General features: G+C 33.5%; 2 protein-coding genes across 3 annotated transcripts in view; one reads left to right on the forward strand and one right to left on the reverse strand.

The window, feature by feature from the left end:
* The window catches only part of LOC111629343 (endoplasmic reticulum resident protein 44-like), a 39,428-nt gene extending 31,094 nt beyond the window's left edge, over positions 1–8,334 (forward strand). Inside the window, exon 13 of one of the 2 annotated variants that reach the window (XM_023373233.1) lies at positions 8,200–8,334. The gene's annotated coding sequence lies outside the window, so the exon portion shown is untranslated. Of the gene's footprint in view, positions 1–6,049; positions 6,847–8,199 lie in introns of those variants that run through there. The other variant, XM_023373232.1, reaches the window with a different exon arrangement.
* LOC111629344 (motile sperm domain-containing protein 2-like) lies at positions 8,070–10,170 on the reverse strand. The gene is made up of 8 exons (XM_023373234.1): positions 9,682–10,170; positions 9,333–9,479; positions 9,179–9,265; positions 8,621–8,778; positions 8,487–8,547; positions 8,380–8,418; positions 8,188–8,312; positions 8,070–8,116 (listed from the first exon to the last, which is right to left on the reverse strand). The coding sequence occupies exons 1-8, from the start codon at positions 9,761–9,763 to the stop codon at positions 8,087–8,089; spliced, it is 729 nt and encodes a 242-aa protein (XP_023229002.1). The 5' UTR covers positions 9,764–10,170; the 3' UTR covers positions 8,070–8,086.
* Between the last annotated feature and the right edge of the window lie 5,537 nt (positions 10,171–15,707).

Below are 15,707 nucleotides of genomic sequence, written 5' to 3' on the forward strand. Positions count from 1 at the left end.
TACTGCCCTTGGAACCCAGGCTCGAATCTGGATGGGTCAAGGAAACCCCAGAAATTTTTCGGAGGGCGGTCCATTCAGATGTGTCAAGCCCTGTCCCTCTCCACCTGGTTGCCCCATTGTGGGCCTGGCCGAACCCATAATGGGCCTGCTGTAAGAGGCCCTCTTAGTGCCCACAGGGCAGAAAAAGTAAAAAAATAATAATAGTAAATTGAGATATTTGTAGGACTACTAGGTTACTACATTTTGGTGATTTTCCACTTTCTGGGCCACTTTAAAAATAATTTGGGCTACATTTTGAGGAATTCTGCTTTAGGTTTTATGAAACCTATCTTGCAACCTTTGAGGTTCTCACTGGACACATGCTGTTTATCTGCAGTTTATTTATATTATTATTATTATTAATTATTAATGAAAATAGCATTCTGTACCCATAGCTGTATTTCATTTGCTTAATAAATTATATGTTACGTGGCATTTGGCAAATAGTACATAAATATGTAAATCTTGGATAATCCTAAATTCAATAATTTGAAGTTGTCATTATTTCATCCCTTGAATTTGAAACTAGCAAGGATTTCCTGTATTTATGTGCAAATTTAAAACTTTACAGATAGCTAGCAGCATCTACTGAAGGTCTAGAATATTTTTTGTGTGTTTTTTTTTCAAAGATTTGTGAGATTTGGCATGGAATTTTCTAACATAAATGCAAGCAAGCATGGTGTCCGTTGATAGTAGTCATTCACACTTGCTGTTTCCATCTGAGTTGTTGATGTTATTAAATACAGTCAAATCAGAAAAAGAAAATATTGTCTAGTTTATTAAAAAAATGAAGAAAAAGATGTGATATTAATTTTTTTGTAAGTGTTAAATTTGTTAAAAACTAACTAATTCTGGAAGGAGGGAAGCCAACAGTAAACTCACCAATGAACAAATTAAGTACTGACTTTTAACATTTAAGTTGTGATTCAGTCAGACACAAATACTCCAAATGATCACTCTAAAGTGATTAATGTTCAAGAGTTTTGGTAACATAACAATAAAAATGACTGTATTTTAAGGTATGTAAGATGTATCCCATTTCAACATAGAATATTTAGGGAAAAAGTATTTACTATAATTAAGCCGTCTGGTGCTTTTGGCTCTCAGCTCCAATTTCTTTTTATTGTATTATGGCTTTAAAAACATTAAAATTAGAATGTACCCTTCTATCAGATTTATTAGATAAAAGACAATTTAAAAGAAGAACTTGTATGTATATTATCGTGACAATATCATAGTGTTGGGCTGTAATTTTTCATTGTCATATAATTTAAAAAATTAGGTTTGCATTCAGCTAATTGGGGCCTATGCATTTCATATCTGGTCTTGACTTTCATCTAACTCTGTTGTTCTGATTAATAAAGGACAGGTGTATGGTTGACAGTGGGATTTGAAAATTACATCCCAATAATGTACAATTAAAATATTCTACATCAGGGGTAGCCAACAAGTCGATCATGAAGCCAATTTTGGTTGATTGCGCGCAATGTCTTGACCTTATGTGTTACACTTGTAACCAAACGCAGCGTGTGAACGTAACGTGCAAATGCAACTGTAGTGATATCGGATTTCCGCGTCCTCCCTCAGATGCGGTTTTGTCAGTCCATGTGCAATCCATTTGTGTACAGTTGTAAAAGGGGAATAAGAAATGTAGACAAAAGGTCATAAAACCAAAAAAAAGAAAGGCAGTTAGAGGGACAGAGAGAGTAGGTCGGGAATGGTAGAGAAAGGAAGGGTGAAGTGGTGGTCCCGAAAGTGACAAATTTTTCTTTTGTTTAAAATGTAAGTACCTTTTCTTCACATTTTAAATTAAATTGTGGCGTTTCTTACCGATCTAAACATAGTATGTATTTCACACCTCCCCCTTGCCACTTTGACCATGCCTATGACAGCAAGTCAGTCGTGACACATTTTTAAGATAAAAAGTAGACCTTATTTACACAAAAGTTGGCCACCCATTCTACTTGAATACATGTAAAAGCTGCTTAATTATTGATGAAGACAATAATTATATGTTTAATTTTTAAGAGTTGGGGTAGGTAGAAGTTTCCTGTAGCTTGCTGAAGGCCATTTGGTGAATTCATTAGACTATGGGAGATTGCAACTTCACATATAAGACAGGTTTTCTTTTACAAAAGTTGCATCTTATGATATATGTTTAAACTATCATATTTAATAAGCAATAGTTCTCAAACTGTGGGTTTTGCTTTCCTAATATTGCTTCCATTTATTTGTTTTCTATAAAAAAGGGTCTCATATTAATGAGACCCTTTTTACAGAAAACAAATAAATGGTCAATATTATTATTTAGTTTTGATTATATACTTGATTTATTTTTGACTACATGTACTTGATGTTCTATCCAAGGTTTCAGTATAATGTAGTATTTAAAATGTTTACAATTTCTATGATTATTTCATTGACATTATTATGGCAAGAATTATAATTGTGGTTATGACTACAGTGTAGTCATTAAATCATCAACATTTTATTCAGTGGTTTATATCTGTGCTATTTTACTTTTGTTCAAAAGTAATCTACTTTAGAGGAGAAAATTAATCTTTGGAGAATCTTGAATTGCTTTAGAATTTTTCAGAAAAATTTGGGTTAAAGTAATTACCACTTTACAATTAAAGTATAGTCTTTACTTAACAAGTCATTTGACTAAATAAAAACCTTTATTATTTAACATTAATGTCAAATTACTTGTGAATTTTTTCCTAGGAAATTAATTTTGTTTTGAAAAGTCTGGCCATTGTTCCATAAAAAAATATAACAAATTAATAAATTACCATTTTAAAATAAACTATTTTCATATTTTAATCAAATTTATATCTTTAGCAAATAAACTTGACATTAGTGTTTGTTTTTCTTGTAATGCACTACTACTGACGAGTTCCGATTACACAGGTCTGCAAGTAAAAAACTGCGTAGGATTTTTATACATTTTCTTACAGATTTCAACTTGATAAAAACGAAAAAAAATACCAAAAAAGTTCCATCTTGTCAATTTTTTTTGTTACACTCAAGTTTTTGTTTATATTTAGTGTAAAATTCCTAGTTAACTTAAAATTTAGTAATTATTTTTTTTATTTTTTTATTTTTAAATGGCCTTAAAATGAAGACTTCTCACATTAATTCTATCAATTATCGCTGGACTTTGTAATAAATAAATAAAAATGTTAATGGTTGAAGAGATAGTGGTAGAGGAAGGTGGGTTAAGTAGTTTTAGCGTTAGGAGGAAGGTCGCATGATCACACAGAAATGGGTTAAAAGTTGATAGTGAGTAATAATATTGGTGAGGTTGAGCGTGTTTTGACATGCTATCTGGGATACTAGGAATAAATATAAACAACCCGCTGTTGGATTAGATTGTGTTTCGACAAGCTAAATAAGTTCAGTATCTCTCTGGCCATCTAATGCCACACTCAGTTTATATCCAGCATTTGAATGCTACTGTGCTTGTATTTTTATTTCTGAAATATGGCTCGCAGAGGTTGCGTAATTTCTCCCAACAGCTTCTGTTATGTTTGTGGTGAATACGCAGTGAAAAGTCAACAAAGAAACATAAGTGAGTTTGTGAAAAAAGTTTAATTTGAATATTTCAAATTGAAACTTGGCAATTGAGACAAAGCAGATTTTTGGAAACAATGGGGAAAAGGAAAAAGAAGCATGGGACTCTTTCAAGAATGTAGTGCATAAGTTTTAGGGGAATACTAAGGACTCCGACTGGGAATACTAAGGAATCTGACCATTGTACAATGCATACTGGCAGTAGCATATGAAGCTCGAGGATGCAAGATGAGCTTAAAAGTTCATTTCTTACACTCCAATATTGACTATTTTTTCCAAAAACTTGGGAGCCTACAATGAAGAACATGGTGAAAGATTTCACCAGGATGTCCGTGATATCGAGAGTCGTTACCAAGGAAAATGGGATGTCAATACATTAGTTGACAACTGTTGGATGCTCAATCAAGAAACCAGAGAAGGAAATCAGAAATGAGTTTGGAGAAGCATCAAAAAGAAGAAGAAAAGGTTTCATAAGAAAAAAGAGTAGACCTAAAATTGTGTATAAATATCAGAAATAATTTGTTGATTAGTTGTAAGAAAATATAATATATTTAGTTCATTGTAATAAATAAGAGTTTTTATAAAAAATTTGTTTCTATTTTGCAAAAAACCTTTACGTGATAGGATGTAACGGAAGTTATTTTTAGATTAAAGATCACAAATTAATCTGTGATCTTTAAAACATATAATTCAGCAAAAATATTCCATGCAGCTGGAAAAAATTTTTTTTTGCAGACCTGTGTTATCTATGAATTTTTTTTTAAATTTTAAAGTTTTTGATAAACATTATATTGTTTCGGATTCTGCATTGGAGACGTAACAGATGAATAACTTTTGGTAATAAAAATATATAGCAAATTTTGTTTATATATTTCCTACTTCCTACTTCTATGATTTGGTAATTATTTTTCTCTCTGATTTTTATTCTATGTATTTCAAATAAAGTGAGTCATCAGTAAGGAAAATATTTTTAAATTCTTAGTAATATCTATCCTATAAGGTTTTCTATATTTTCTAATTATTTAGAGAACTGTCTGTGCATTAGATGTTTTTCAATTTTGTATAAAACAGATATATATAATATTAGTGTCTTTAATAATATAGTTAGAAATGATAATTATGGCTTATACTTATTGTACGATTTGTTTAATTTAAATGTGATACAAAGTCTGCCTTTAAAATTTAAACAATTCACGACTTTGTGTCCTCTACCTTGCAAAATGTTAATAAATTTGTTTAATAATTAATGATACGTATAAAAAAGTAATATTGTCGGAAATAATGTGACAAAATACTTTTACTACCAGTAAAACTAGTTTTTTGTCAGTTTTCATATAAATTAACTAAAAATAATCATACGGATATCAGATAAGGTAATTAACTGCTGTCCAAGTTTGTGTTTTGTAGTATAGGAAATCTTATTATTTGAATTTATTGAATGAAAGTAACAATAAATTGTGTTTTTTTTTTGGATACTAAATGAATATATTTTATGTAATGTATGCAGATTGCGAAACATTTGATAATGTGTTGAGTAAGAAAACAATGTCTTGGGTCGTAACTTTTGTACGATGAAATATATCTTGCAATTAATGATTATTTATAAAATGCTTGTATTTTCTTACTCTTTTTTGTTTATTCATTAACAAACTCAAAAAATAATGCACTTGCTGCTAATATAAAGAATTGTACAGACTTCCTTATTGCAGGTTATTTATAATAAATAAATGAATTTGTTTTTTTGTTAATATTTTCCAGAAAAATATATGTATACTTGTATAACAAATGATCTGCTGGATGTTTTATTGATTAATTTTTATAACTTGATAAAAAGTATTAAAATGAAATCAATTTTTTAAATTTATATAATAATTATTAAATTTATTGTCAGAGAGTGGCTTAACCTGTAGCAAAAGTGCGTTATTTTGGATTATTAATTAACCTTAATGTAATGTGATAAAAATCTGTCAGATCACTTGGTATTAACTTATATTCAGAAATTCTGATAAGAGTTTCTGATGAAAGTTTAGCAACAGGAAAAAACGAAGTTCCAACAACAGATTATAAGAAAAGTCTGTTGAGAGTCAAATCATTTTTGCAATATTCTTGTCAAAATACAAGCTTAAATTTTGCAAAGTAGGCAATTTATTAAATTTTTATTGTTGGGGATTGAAAACTAGTTTTACTTTTTACTATTAAAATGAAATTTTCCCTAAAATTTTTTCAAGTACAGAAGAAAAATTTATTTTTAAAGAAAGTGCACAGTAAAAGAAATTCATCTGATATCATTTTTATTCTGTCCTATATTTTTGTGTATTTTGTGTGTGTGTGTGTGTGTGTGTCATTAGGGAATTACATTGTAATATTATCAGAATATAATGTTAAATATGCAGCTAATATTTTATTTATTTAAAATAATAGAATTTTTTTTCCATAGGAAGGAGAGATCAGGAAAGAAACTGTGGTTATTGTATTGTATAAACATCATAAAGCACAAAATGATTATACAAGTTGGTTCTATCCACAGGCTCATTAACTCTATCATGGAAGGTATTAGAGCTTGTCCTGCTTATCTCTTCATTTTGGACTTTGAACTTTTACCAGGATTTGGGTCATAGTGTACAGAAATTGCAAACGACAATTTTATTCTATAAGTTATATTTTAATACGTTTCCGGCGGAAGAGCGATCGGCGCGGCCGGACCGTCTTTTGGAAATCTGTCACTTACGGGAAAGTATTTTCTATTCTGTTTGTCTCCAGTTTTAAGTTAAAAAAAATTTAGAGCGTAAGCATTTAATTAGTCTGTGATGTAATCTAATAAATACTTGTAAATATAAAATGTCTTGGATAATGTAGGTCGAAACTGTAAATATGTCCGCCGTCATACGGCGTTCATAAAAATCAACTTTATATTAATCACAAGATTCTTCAGAATTCGTTCAATAAAACATAATGGACCAACCATATTATAATCTTCTGTTTGAAAAATATGGGTAGGGGAAAGTCTTTGTACATCTTTCAGCAGCCTCTCCCTTTGCACGTTACAATTTATTTTGTTCTTTTTTTAAGTACACCTCTGTTCCCATCGTATTTCTTTGTTTAGATACGAGGGGAACAGAGGAGGCTACATTCGTCTAATGTTTTGGTTAGTCCATATGGAAATAGTATTTATTACACCAAAATTTCCATTGTAAAATATTAAATTCTGATTAAAATCATATATGAAAGGTGGGAGTATGCAAGTTAGTATCAATAATGTATTCTCACAGAAACAGAACATTGTTTTAATTCTCTTAAAATAACATTTAGATGTTTAGTGACATTAAATTTCATAACATTATTTTCAATGCATGTATCAAATATTAAATAAAAAAGTAATCCTTCAACTAAAAATTTTAATTTTAACCATTAGATATAAAAGTTTCTTCATAAAATATACATTGGTTAAAATTACTTTACATAATTACATACAATTGTGATACATATAACATTGTAATTATATAAGCATTTACAGGTAACCCCGTATAACACGGCACTTCTATAGCACGGATTCACTCTAACACGGTTCGAAAATTGGTACCATCCCCCGTATAACACGGTACTTTTATAGCACGGATTCACTCTGACACAGTTCGAGAATTGGGTAAAACCCTCGTACAACAGGAAATGTAATAAATTTTTACATACTTAATTAATAATAGTTCACAAAAATTATTATTTTCGTGAACTATTAGTACTTAAGTATGTAAATTTTCTCTTCTCGCCTTCTGTCGATACACGTGGTCCTTCTCGAAACTTGTTTCAATGTTGCCAGATCGCGACGCTTCTGCTTCTGATGTCGCCGAATGTTTTTCCCTTATTCCATACTTACTTTATTCTTCATAAGTGCTTAGCACCATATAAGGAAATTTATAAAGACCTTTTAACTAGAAGCAAGCAATCTAAAATTACATACATTTTGCAAAAGGTAAGGCATGGATCTGAAGATAATGCAGAAAAATGCTCAGAGGATAAGAATAACTTGCCAAAAAGAAAACGCTCTCAGTTAATTAATAGGGTTTTTAGCGATAACGAAGAAAACATTGTTTAATTTATATTAATATGTATCACTTAAAAAAATTTTAATGAAGATATTTATCTTAATTATGAAAATATAGTAGCATGTTTTTTAATTTTTGGAACCTAACCCTCCTTTTCGTATTAGTTCTTTGTTTCGTATAACACGGATTCGCATAACACGACAATTTTTTGGAACGTAACTACCGTGTTATATGGGGGTTACCTGTATTACAAATATTTAAAATGTACTAATAGTAACATTTTCTTCAACTTCTATTTGAGAATGTGTGAAGTTATTCATTTTGTCATAAATGATATTTTGTGTTTAAAACTTGTATAACATGAAGGTGGAATACATAATAATGCTAACTCGCTGCACATCTGTACATATATTTTTCATTGCAGTTTACATTATTTAATCAGTTGTGCATTTACTGCTAATGAGCTGCAATTATTAAATTAAAATTGTAAGATGACACCAAATATCGAGAGTTAAATTTTAAATTTCAAATTTACCTTTCCGCCTAGCTCGGCCGGGAGATCTTTTTCATCTATAAATTCCATAATGCTCGTTTTGTCGACAAATTTTATCATGTCCACTACGTATTTGGGCAACCAAGATTTGACAAGGGACCAAATTGCTAAAGAGAATTCGAGTATAACAACAAAAATATATTTCAGAAAAATAAACTTGAATGTAACGCTTACCGGATAATATCCATGGCATGTTATACACCAAAAAGAAACCTGTAAGTAGATACTTAAATGTTTTTTTGAATTCTTATTTTTCACAGTTTTGATTTAATTTTACTTACCTAAAGTTTTTGGATAGTGATATGTGAAGAGTTGTTTACTAAATCTGACTATGTCCAAATTCTGAAAGATACCTTTGGGGTCAGTATATGTCACATTAATACTTTTGGTACTTTCAAAAATCGGTTACACTTACGGCATTTTTTAGGCCCGCACCAGTACAGTCGATAAAAACGCTTATTCCGGCTCCTTTATTTTCAGTTACTATTTTCTCCACCCAGTACACCATGAATTTCTCCAATACCTCCTCCTCGCCCGGTTCGGTCTTTCTCAAGTTTTTAACTTTGATATGTACTAAATTAAGACAATCGAACTGTTATTAACTTCAAATAACAAAGATAACTAACTCAAACTTTCAAACTTTATCTTTAATTTAATAGACATAACAAACTAGCTGAATAAGCAAAATATCAATTAGTCATTCTGTAATGGATCAGGGTGACAGCCGATCCAAGTTCTACACAAAACAGGGCCCAACTGGAATTCTAGTTTGACACAGATAAATCAGTGCATCTATGGTGGGTTTCATTAATCTTAACCGAACAAAGACAATGCAAATTACAAATGGCACGTTAGAAGGCCACGTTAATATCTGTAAGATGAAGAGTTAAAGTACTTACTAAAAGCTAATTCTGATGTAATTGTTAAAGAAATAGTTAACAGAAAACTAAATGGAAGAATACTAGTGACTTACACACAGTCCTCCCCCATTTGTCTTTGCTGCAAGAATGTACACAGTCCCTCTGGAATAGTTCTTGAGGTAGCATATGCTCTGTTATTTCTAATCAAAAAGGAAAGTTGGTTATTTAAAGATAATAGTACTATTAATGTTAGAAGAACTTTCCTACCTTTCACTCCAAATTCTTTCCTCCATTTTATTTCCTCCTTAGCCATGTTAACACCCTTTTCTACCGATTTCCTTTGATGTAGGATGAATTTCTGGCAGTACAAGTCATCAGTTTTTAGACGTTGAATGTCGTCTTTATAGTAGCAATCTACGAAACGACATTTTAGAGACGTCCTCAAAAACCACAACTCTTATGAACTAAATACAGTTTTAATTGATGAAAATAGAAGAATTTGGGAGGTTTATTTTGGTCAAGAAAGTCAAACATTTTAGAGTTTCTTCGATCTCAGCATTTGCCAATAAACTTTTAAAAGTGGGTACGAAGTCCAAAATTATAGATAAAAACTTACCCGCATTTTCGTCGATTTCGGAAAATAACTTGTCACGAAATTCAGCGATCTGTTCGTAGTTCAGTGACATTTCTTTCTCCATCCACAAGAGGAAAATAAACCGCTACTCCCCGGGTAACTTTCGTTAATACTTTCTATTGTGATCACGTGACACCCAGTCGCTGGATTAGCCGTCACGTGACCTATTCGTCACCTACCCGAGCGTGACGAACTACATCTCTACGTTACGTCACACGGCGGTTGTTACTCCTAACCCAGCAATTTAAAGGAAAATTCCCTGAACGAAACCTGTTCGTTTTTTTATTATTTACTCAGATTCCCCGCCCGTCAAATTCCAAACATCTCCATATGTATTTCTAAGAATCTATGTTTTTATCTTCCTCATCTCTACTTTTTCGACCTGGTTTTTATGTGATTATATTTTTGTATCGGGCCTCGTCCCACAACCTGTTTGTTTAAATATAACTATATCTAATTTATTCACTAGGAAGTTGTACAATTAAGTTTATATAAGATTGTAGGAAAGATCTTAAAATAGTACATTGTTTTAAAAATGCACAAAATAGAAAAAAAAAACCCAAATAACCGCTTAAAAAGAGAAGTTCACTAAAAGTAAAGGAATACTGTATTAGAAATTTTCTTTCTTTTAAGGACTTTCTTAGTCGAGAATTTCAGTAAAATTTTAGGGAATTTAGGGAAATTTCTTCAAGTAAAAAAATCCTTCAGATACGATAAATTCAAGAAATTTACAGTAAAAGTATAATGTTGGTGAAATTTCTCCATAAAATATCTGAACTGATTTTTCCCCCTAATTCTCCCCACATAAGAAACAATTTATGATGCTTCTATATATATCTTAAAAGAGGGATTTCAAACTAACTTCCTCGAGCTATAAACTGAGATTACAAATTTGCAAAACGTGTCTGAAAGAATGACGTAAAAACGGTCTGTTTGTTCTAACAAGTCCGCGAGAAGTAATTAAATTCGAATTATACAAAATAATGATCATTTTTCATACATTTAAAAATTTTTTCCTGTATTTTAACAATTATATTTCACACTTTCCTTATTCTGTTTATCCTCCATCGCCTAACACCAGAATTCGTTTTTAAGGAAAGTTTTATTCCCGTTTGATTCGAGAATGATACTACTCGGCGACTTTTTTAATCGTTCGGGGCGCCGCCTATATAGGATAATGAATTTGTACAGTACTAGAATCGCCGCGCGACATCGCGTCTCGTGTAGCTATTTCTCTCGCGAGTCGCATCGCTTTGTAGATTCGTACAAAATCCGATTATTTCGGTAGCATTTTTTCGTTGCGAGTGATAGAAGCGAGAAAGCAATTAATGGATGGCAACTTATTATTGTAGCCTGCGGCATTAACTTTTTTAGAAAGAATTTAAGAATTTTTACCACCCATTTTGATATTTCGTGAGCCTGGAGCGCATTACGCGAACATTACCTAGATTTTCATCCGGCTTTGGGCTACCCGTTTCTAAAATCGCCCAATCGAGGCGAATAATTCAATTTAGTGCCGGGATCGGATCGATAGATCTAATTTGGAACCGACCGTGCTGGTCTCTAAATCCATTTATCAAGCGTGACGCCTTAATCTCGCGATATTATCGGTTCCATTAATCTTACATTTAATCCTCGAGATATTTTTAAGTTTAATGGAGCGCCTAGTACTAAACTTTTCCCAGATGGGCCATTTATAGAGCTCTTTGGCCGTCCTTAATTCCATTTCTTAGAATGAAACCTCCCATGATTTTTTGCGAATGAGTAGGCAAATTTAGCCGTAAAATGCGTTAAAATTCCCATCAATCGTTACCCTTTTTTGTCACGAGAAAAACACGTATTCGACGATTGTCCTCACCGAGAATCAGTTATAACACTCAACCTATAAAAAGAAATAATTTCGAAAACGTGCAACGAAGATATGGAAATCTCGCTGGATTTCTAGATCTAGTCCTCGTGCTTATAATTATAAACATCACGTTTAAACTTTTTAAAACAATTGTGATATATTTAGAAAAAAGATCTCCCCTTTCATCAAACATACCAGGAATACACGGTTGCATTCGGCAATCTAGTGCGTTCGTACATGTACTGTACATTGTCAGTCATTTGGAAAATTGTAGACATCCTTCCCTATCTGCCTAGAGCAAATTATACTTTCATTTTTAATAGTACGTTTTGCTTAAGACTGGCACTTTAGAATTCTTCATTTTGATATTCGGTGTGATTTCGTTTTACAAATATGTACCGTGCAGCCAAAGCCTTTTTTTGTATACAGAAATGTCTACTACTAATTAACACACGCGAACTATTTTCACCCCAAGATTAACCAACAAAGGACTCGCTTTCCGAACGATCCTATCACGCGATATTAACAATAATTACGCACTTTATTGGAACAAAACGATCGGACTATCGCAAGTTATTCGGCCATTTTAGCCGACGTCATTTCTAGTATTGAAGACTAACTTGACGGTAACTAAATTAATTATTAGCCTTTCGTGTAAATACAAAACTCTGCTTAAAAGTACAATTTCGAATACGACAGAAATTCCTTTGTGTTTTAATTCGGAAAGCGCCGCCTCCGGCAGTTTCGTACACTGGTAAGAAGACATCGGCAGTAATTTTCTTTCTACGGAACTGTAATTTAGATCGAAGGACATCTTGCGCAATTCCAAATGGAAATTTGCGAAACGTCGTAAGAATTACGAAACATCTTTTCGGGAATTACGAATGCTTGGAACGAGCGGGCGACAAAAGCAGTTTTGCAGGATTAGGTCCCGTTTACGAACGCTAAATTTAAATCGAGTAAGCGACATGGAGGATTAAGGGACGATTTGGCCGATTAAATTTGCTTCACAACGACTCCAACTCCAAAATCGGCTCAGCACATTTTGCTTCAAAGTTAGAAACTTCGTCCGAGAGAAAAAACGTCGTTACATGCTACGTAATCGAACTTCGGAAACTTTTTGTTGGCCGATGTCGATTCAAAAGATTGCGTGATCTAACAGCCATTTAAACGGAAAAAAATCTCTCGAGTTCGTGATTTACGTAAGTTACGAGGAAAACCGGTCTGTCGGTCAAAATTTGTTAGCGAAGCACGTGTTTTCCACGTTGTCCTCGAAAGCGAGGTAAAGGTCGGCTCGAAACATTTAGAATTAATTAATGTCACGTATGTCGATATCGAGGTAAGAATGTAGTTTCTTACCAATTCTGAAAATTGAATACGACCGATTTCCATTACTTCCCTTGTTACGTATACGTAACGAGGGAAAGTAATGGAAGCGCGTCAAATTTGACTCACCGCGTTTTTTGCCAATCTCCCCGTTTTTGAGACCTGCACCTAAAAAAGTAAAATATTTTAAACAGGAGACCTTAACCACCAAAATTTATCTCCAGTAGGGTCAGACTTGAGTAAAATCGTCATTAACATTTATATATATATAAATGGACGTGTGTGTCCCTATATTTCACTTTTCCGTCAAAACTACACATCGCACGTGAATGGTGTTTGTATGTGGTAGTAGCCCCAGTCTCCATTCGTGCACTATGGTGGTTGCGTCTCGATAGCTATAAGGGTGCGGGAGATATGGGCTTGAAAGTGGAAGATTTTCTATTTCGATTTTAAAAATTTTCGAATTCGAATTGATTCGATTATAGAACGATTGTAAACGTTCCAGAAAATTGATCAAATTGAAAATAGTTCGTTTGACTAAAAGTAAAAATTCTATAATTAGTCTGGAAACGGGGGACCTAATTCTTGCATTTTCTGAAAACGGGTAAGATTGGCTATAATGTAATTATCTTAATCTTCACTATCGTTACTTCTTAAAAACCCAGCGAAGCGGGTCCTTGCAGCTAGTACTTTTTATAAAATTCCTCCCTCCCTCGAAATTAAGTTTTTTATATTTTTAATTACTATAAAATGGTTACAATTTTGAAGATTTTAAAATAGTTATGGTGCAAACTGTTATAATTTAAGTTTTCTAAATATCTCATAATAGCCAGAAAAGTTGTGCGACTCGTTGCTACCCGCGAGGAATTTAAAAAAATACGCAAAAATTGCGAAAATTATTGACGTTAAAAATTTCTCGGTGTAGTTTGTGATGCCGAATGACACCGTTCGTCGAAGCCACTTGTGGAGTCACGTGGACTGTTCTTCGAAATTGGTTACGGCGGTAAAGATCTTTGGTGCGGTCTTTGCGGGAGGCACCCGGACTATTTGGCAGATTTTCTTTTGCCGGTCGAATAGTATGTGCCCGGTTTTTCTGAATGATGTGGTTGCTGTTTTGCCTTTGGTGGAATTTCCTTTGTGGAAAAAACTGAAGCTTTGTATTGCCATTTGGCTTCGTACGGGCAGACGGATGTTTTGCCTATTTGCAAATTTTTCGGTCGTTTCGCAGCAATATTCCGAACGAACCTCCTTTTTTCCTCGGAGAATGTGGCACCCATAATCACGCGAAACGGGTCGTAATCGAACTATTTTGTATGCTGCTGCCGATCCGATCTACTTTCTCTAGCCAGAGGCCGGCTTTGTTTTTCGGGCCTATTATAACGTGTCAGAATTTGCTAAACCAAATATGCGTGACCGTGATGCATTATTGTCCGGAAATGCTTGCTGCAAATGCACGAGACGCCTGGCCACGTGTATTTGAACTTTGTCCCGAAAATGTTCACGAGTTACCCTATTACTTCTTTGAGTCAAAACGGTGCCTAGGTTCGACTCCGGGTCGGCTCGATCGTCATTAATGCATTTGAACCTGACATCAGGCAGTGGAATTCTCCAAACCTGCAAACAAGATTAAAAGCCCTTGACACTTGGATGAAAGTTTAGATTTAAAAATGAGTTGAAAGTGAAAGTATTGCTACAGTGTATTATTTGTGATAATGCAGTATAGCAATACTTGCTTTGTGTTAGAGGTCCTACATAAAGCAAGTTTTTCTGTACTAAGGATCTGCAACATGATGGTGCTGAAATTGAGTGCTTTTCCTTTGATTCATTAATATACACACTTTCAGAGGACTAATCAAAAATATCCAGGAATTATTTATAGTGAATCTACAAATAGCAGCAATATGGCACCTATGGAGGATATTTGACAGTTTCTTCCAACTCCACCGCTCTGGCGTGTGGAGTCGGGAGAAACGGTTGGTCGAACGTAATCACCAACGATCGTGTCTGCGACTATGTTCAACTTATCCTTTTCACAAAATGTGTTTGTATCAAGTTTTGCCAAAAGCTTGATAAGATGGCCACCAAAACGTATAAAGTGCTTTAACAAGCATTTGGTGACATGAAGTCAAATATTCCACTCTGTCACCCTACATCTGTGTTTCAAATTTATTGCACTTCAATTGACGATGACTCGTGGAGGTCGATCGACGGTGTCTACAGAACCAATATGCAGTGTTTTGGAGAAGCAATTTATGGGAAAGTTCCTCACAAATGGTCTTCTGCACCAGAACACTAGGTGTGCCTACCAGTGGCCGAGCAGTCTTCGTACACCGAACACTGGGAGTTTGGTTGTGGGTTCATGCCTCGCTCGAACGGGCTGGCCACATGCAGTTTTCCAGGTTTTCTCCATGTCTGTAATGCCTAAATAGGGGCCAGTTTCCCTTAAAAAGACCTCCTGGAAGGCATCCCCCTAAGCAGATCACCCAAGTGTTGCGTTGCCATAACTAAAACAAACCAGAACATTAGTGTGCCTACAACTGAGTGTCATGAAATTTTTGGCCATACATGGCACCCTGTAGTCCCCTCACCTGCCTTACTAGATTTGGGATTCTTAGACCTTTGAGTAAGAGAATAATAATAATAAATTGTTTTGTACCACCCACAGCTGTTGTATCTGTGCAGTCTTATTATAAACTCGTGGAAATGTGGGAAGATTTCTGCATACAATCTGTAGAGTCTAACTAACTAGTAATTGCTTTTTTATCATAAATTTTATTGTGGAGAATTTTCATTGACCCTTATAGAGCTGTCATATTCCATCCTCATTAGAGTA

This window comes from Centruroides sculpturatus, unplaced genomic scaffold (genome assembly GCF_000671375.1).
Source record: "Centruroides sculpturatus isolate CEXI.00-Female unplaced genomic scaffold, Cexi_2.0 scaffold395, whole genome shotgun sequence".
In the NCBI taxonomy this organism is placed as follows: Eukaryota; Metazoa; Arthropoda; class Arachnida; order Scorpiones; family Buthidae; genus Centruroides; species Centruroides sculpturatus.

Excerpts from the sequence above, each read along its gene's own strand:
- LOC111629344 (XM_023373234.1), bottom strand. The coding sequence starts at position 9,763 with ATGGAGAAAGAAATGTCACTGAACTACGAACAGATCGCTGAATTTCGT. Across the intron at positions 8,313-8,379 it reads CATGCCATGGATATTATCCG|CAATTTGGTCCCTTGTCAAA; the intron begins GTAAGCGTTACA and ends AATTCTCTTTAG. Across the intron at positions 8,117-8,187 it reads CGGCCGAGCTAGGCGGAAAG|CTCATTAGCAGTAAATGCAC; the intron begins GTAAATTTGAAA and ends TAATAATTGCAG.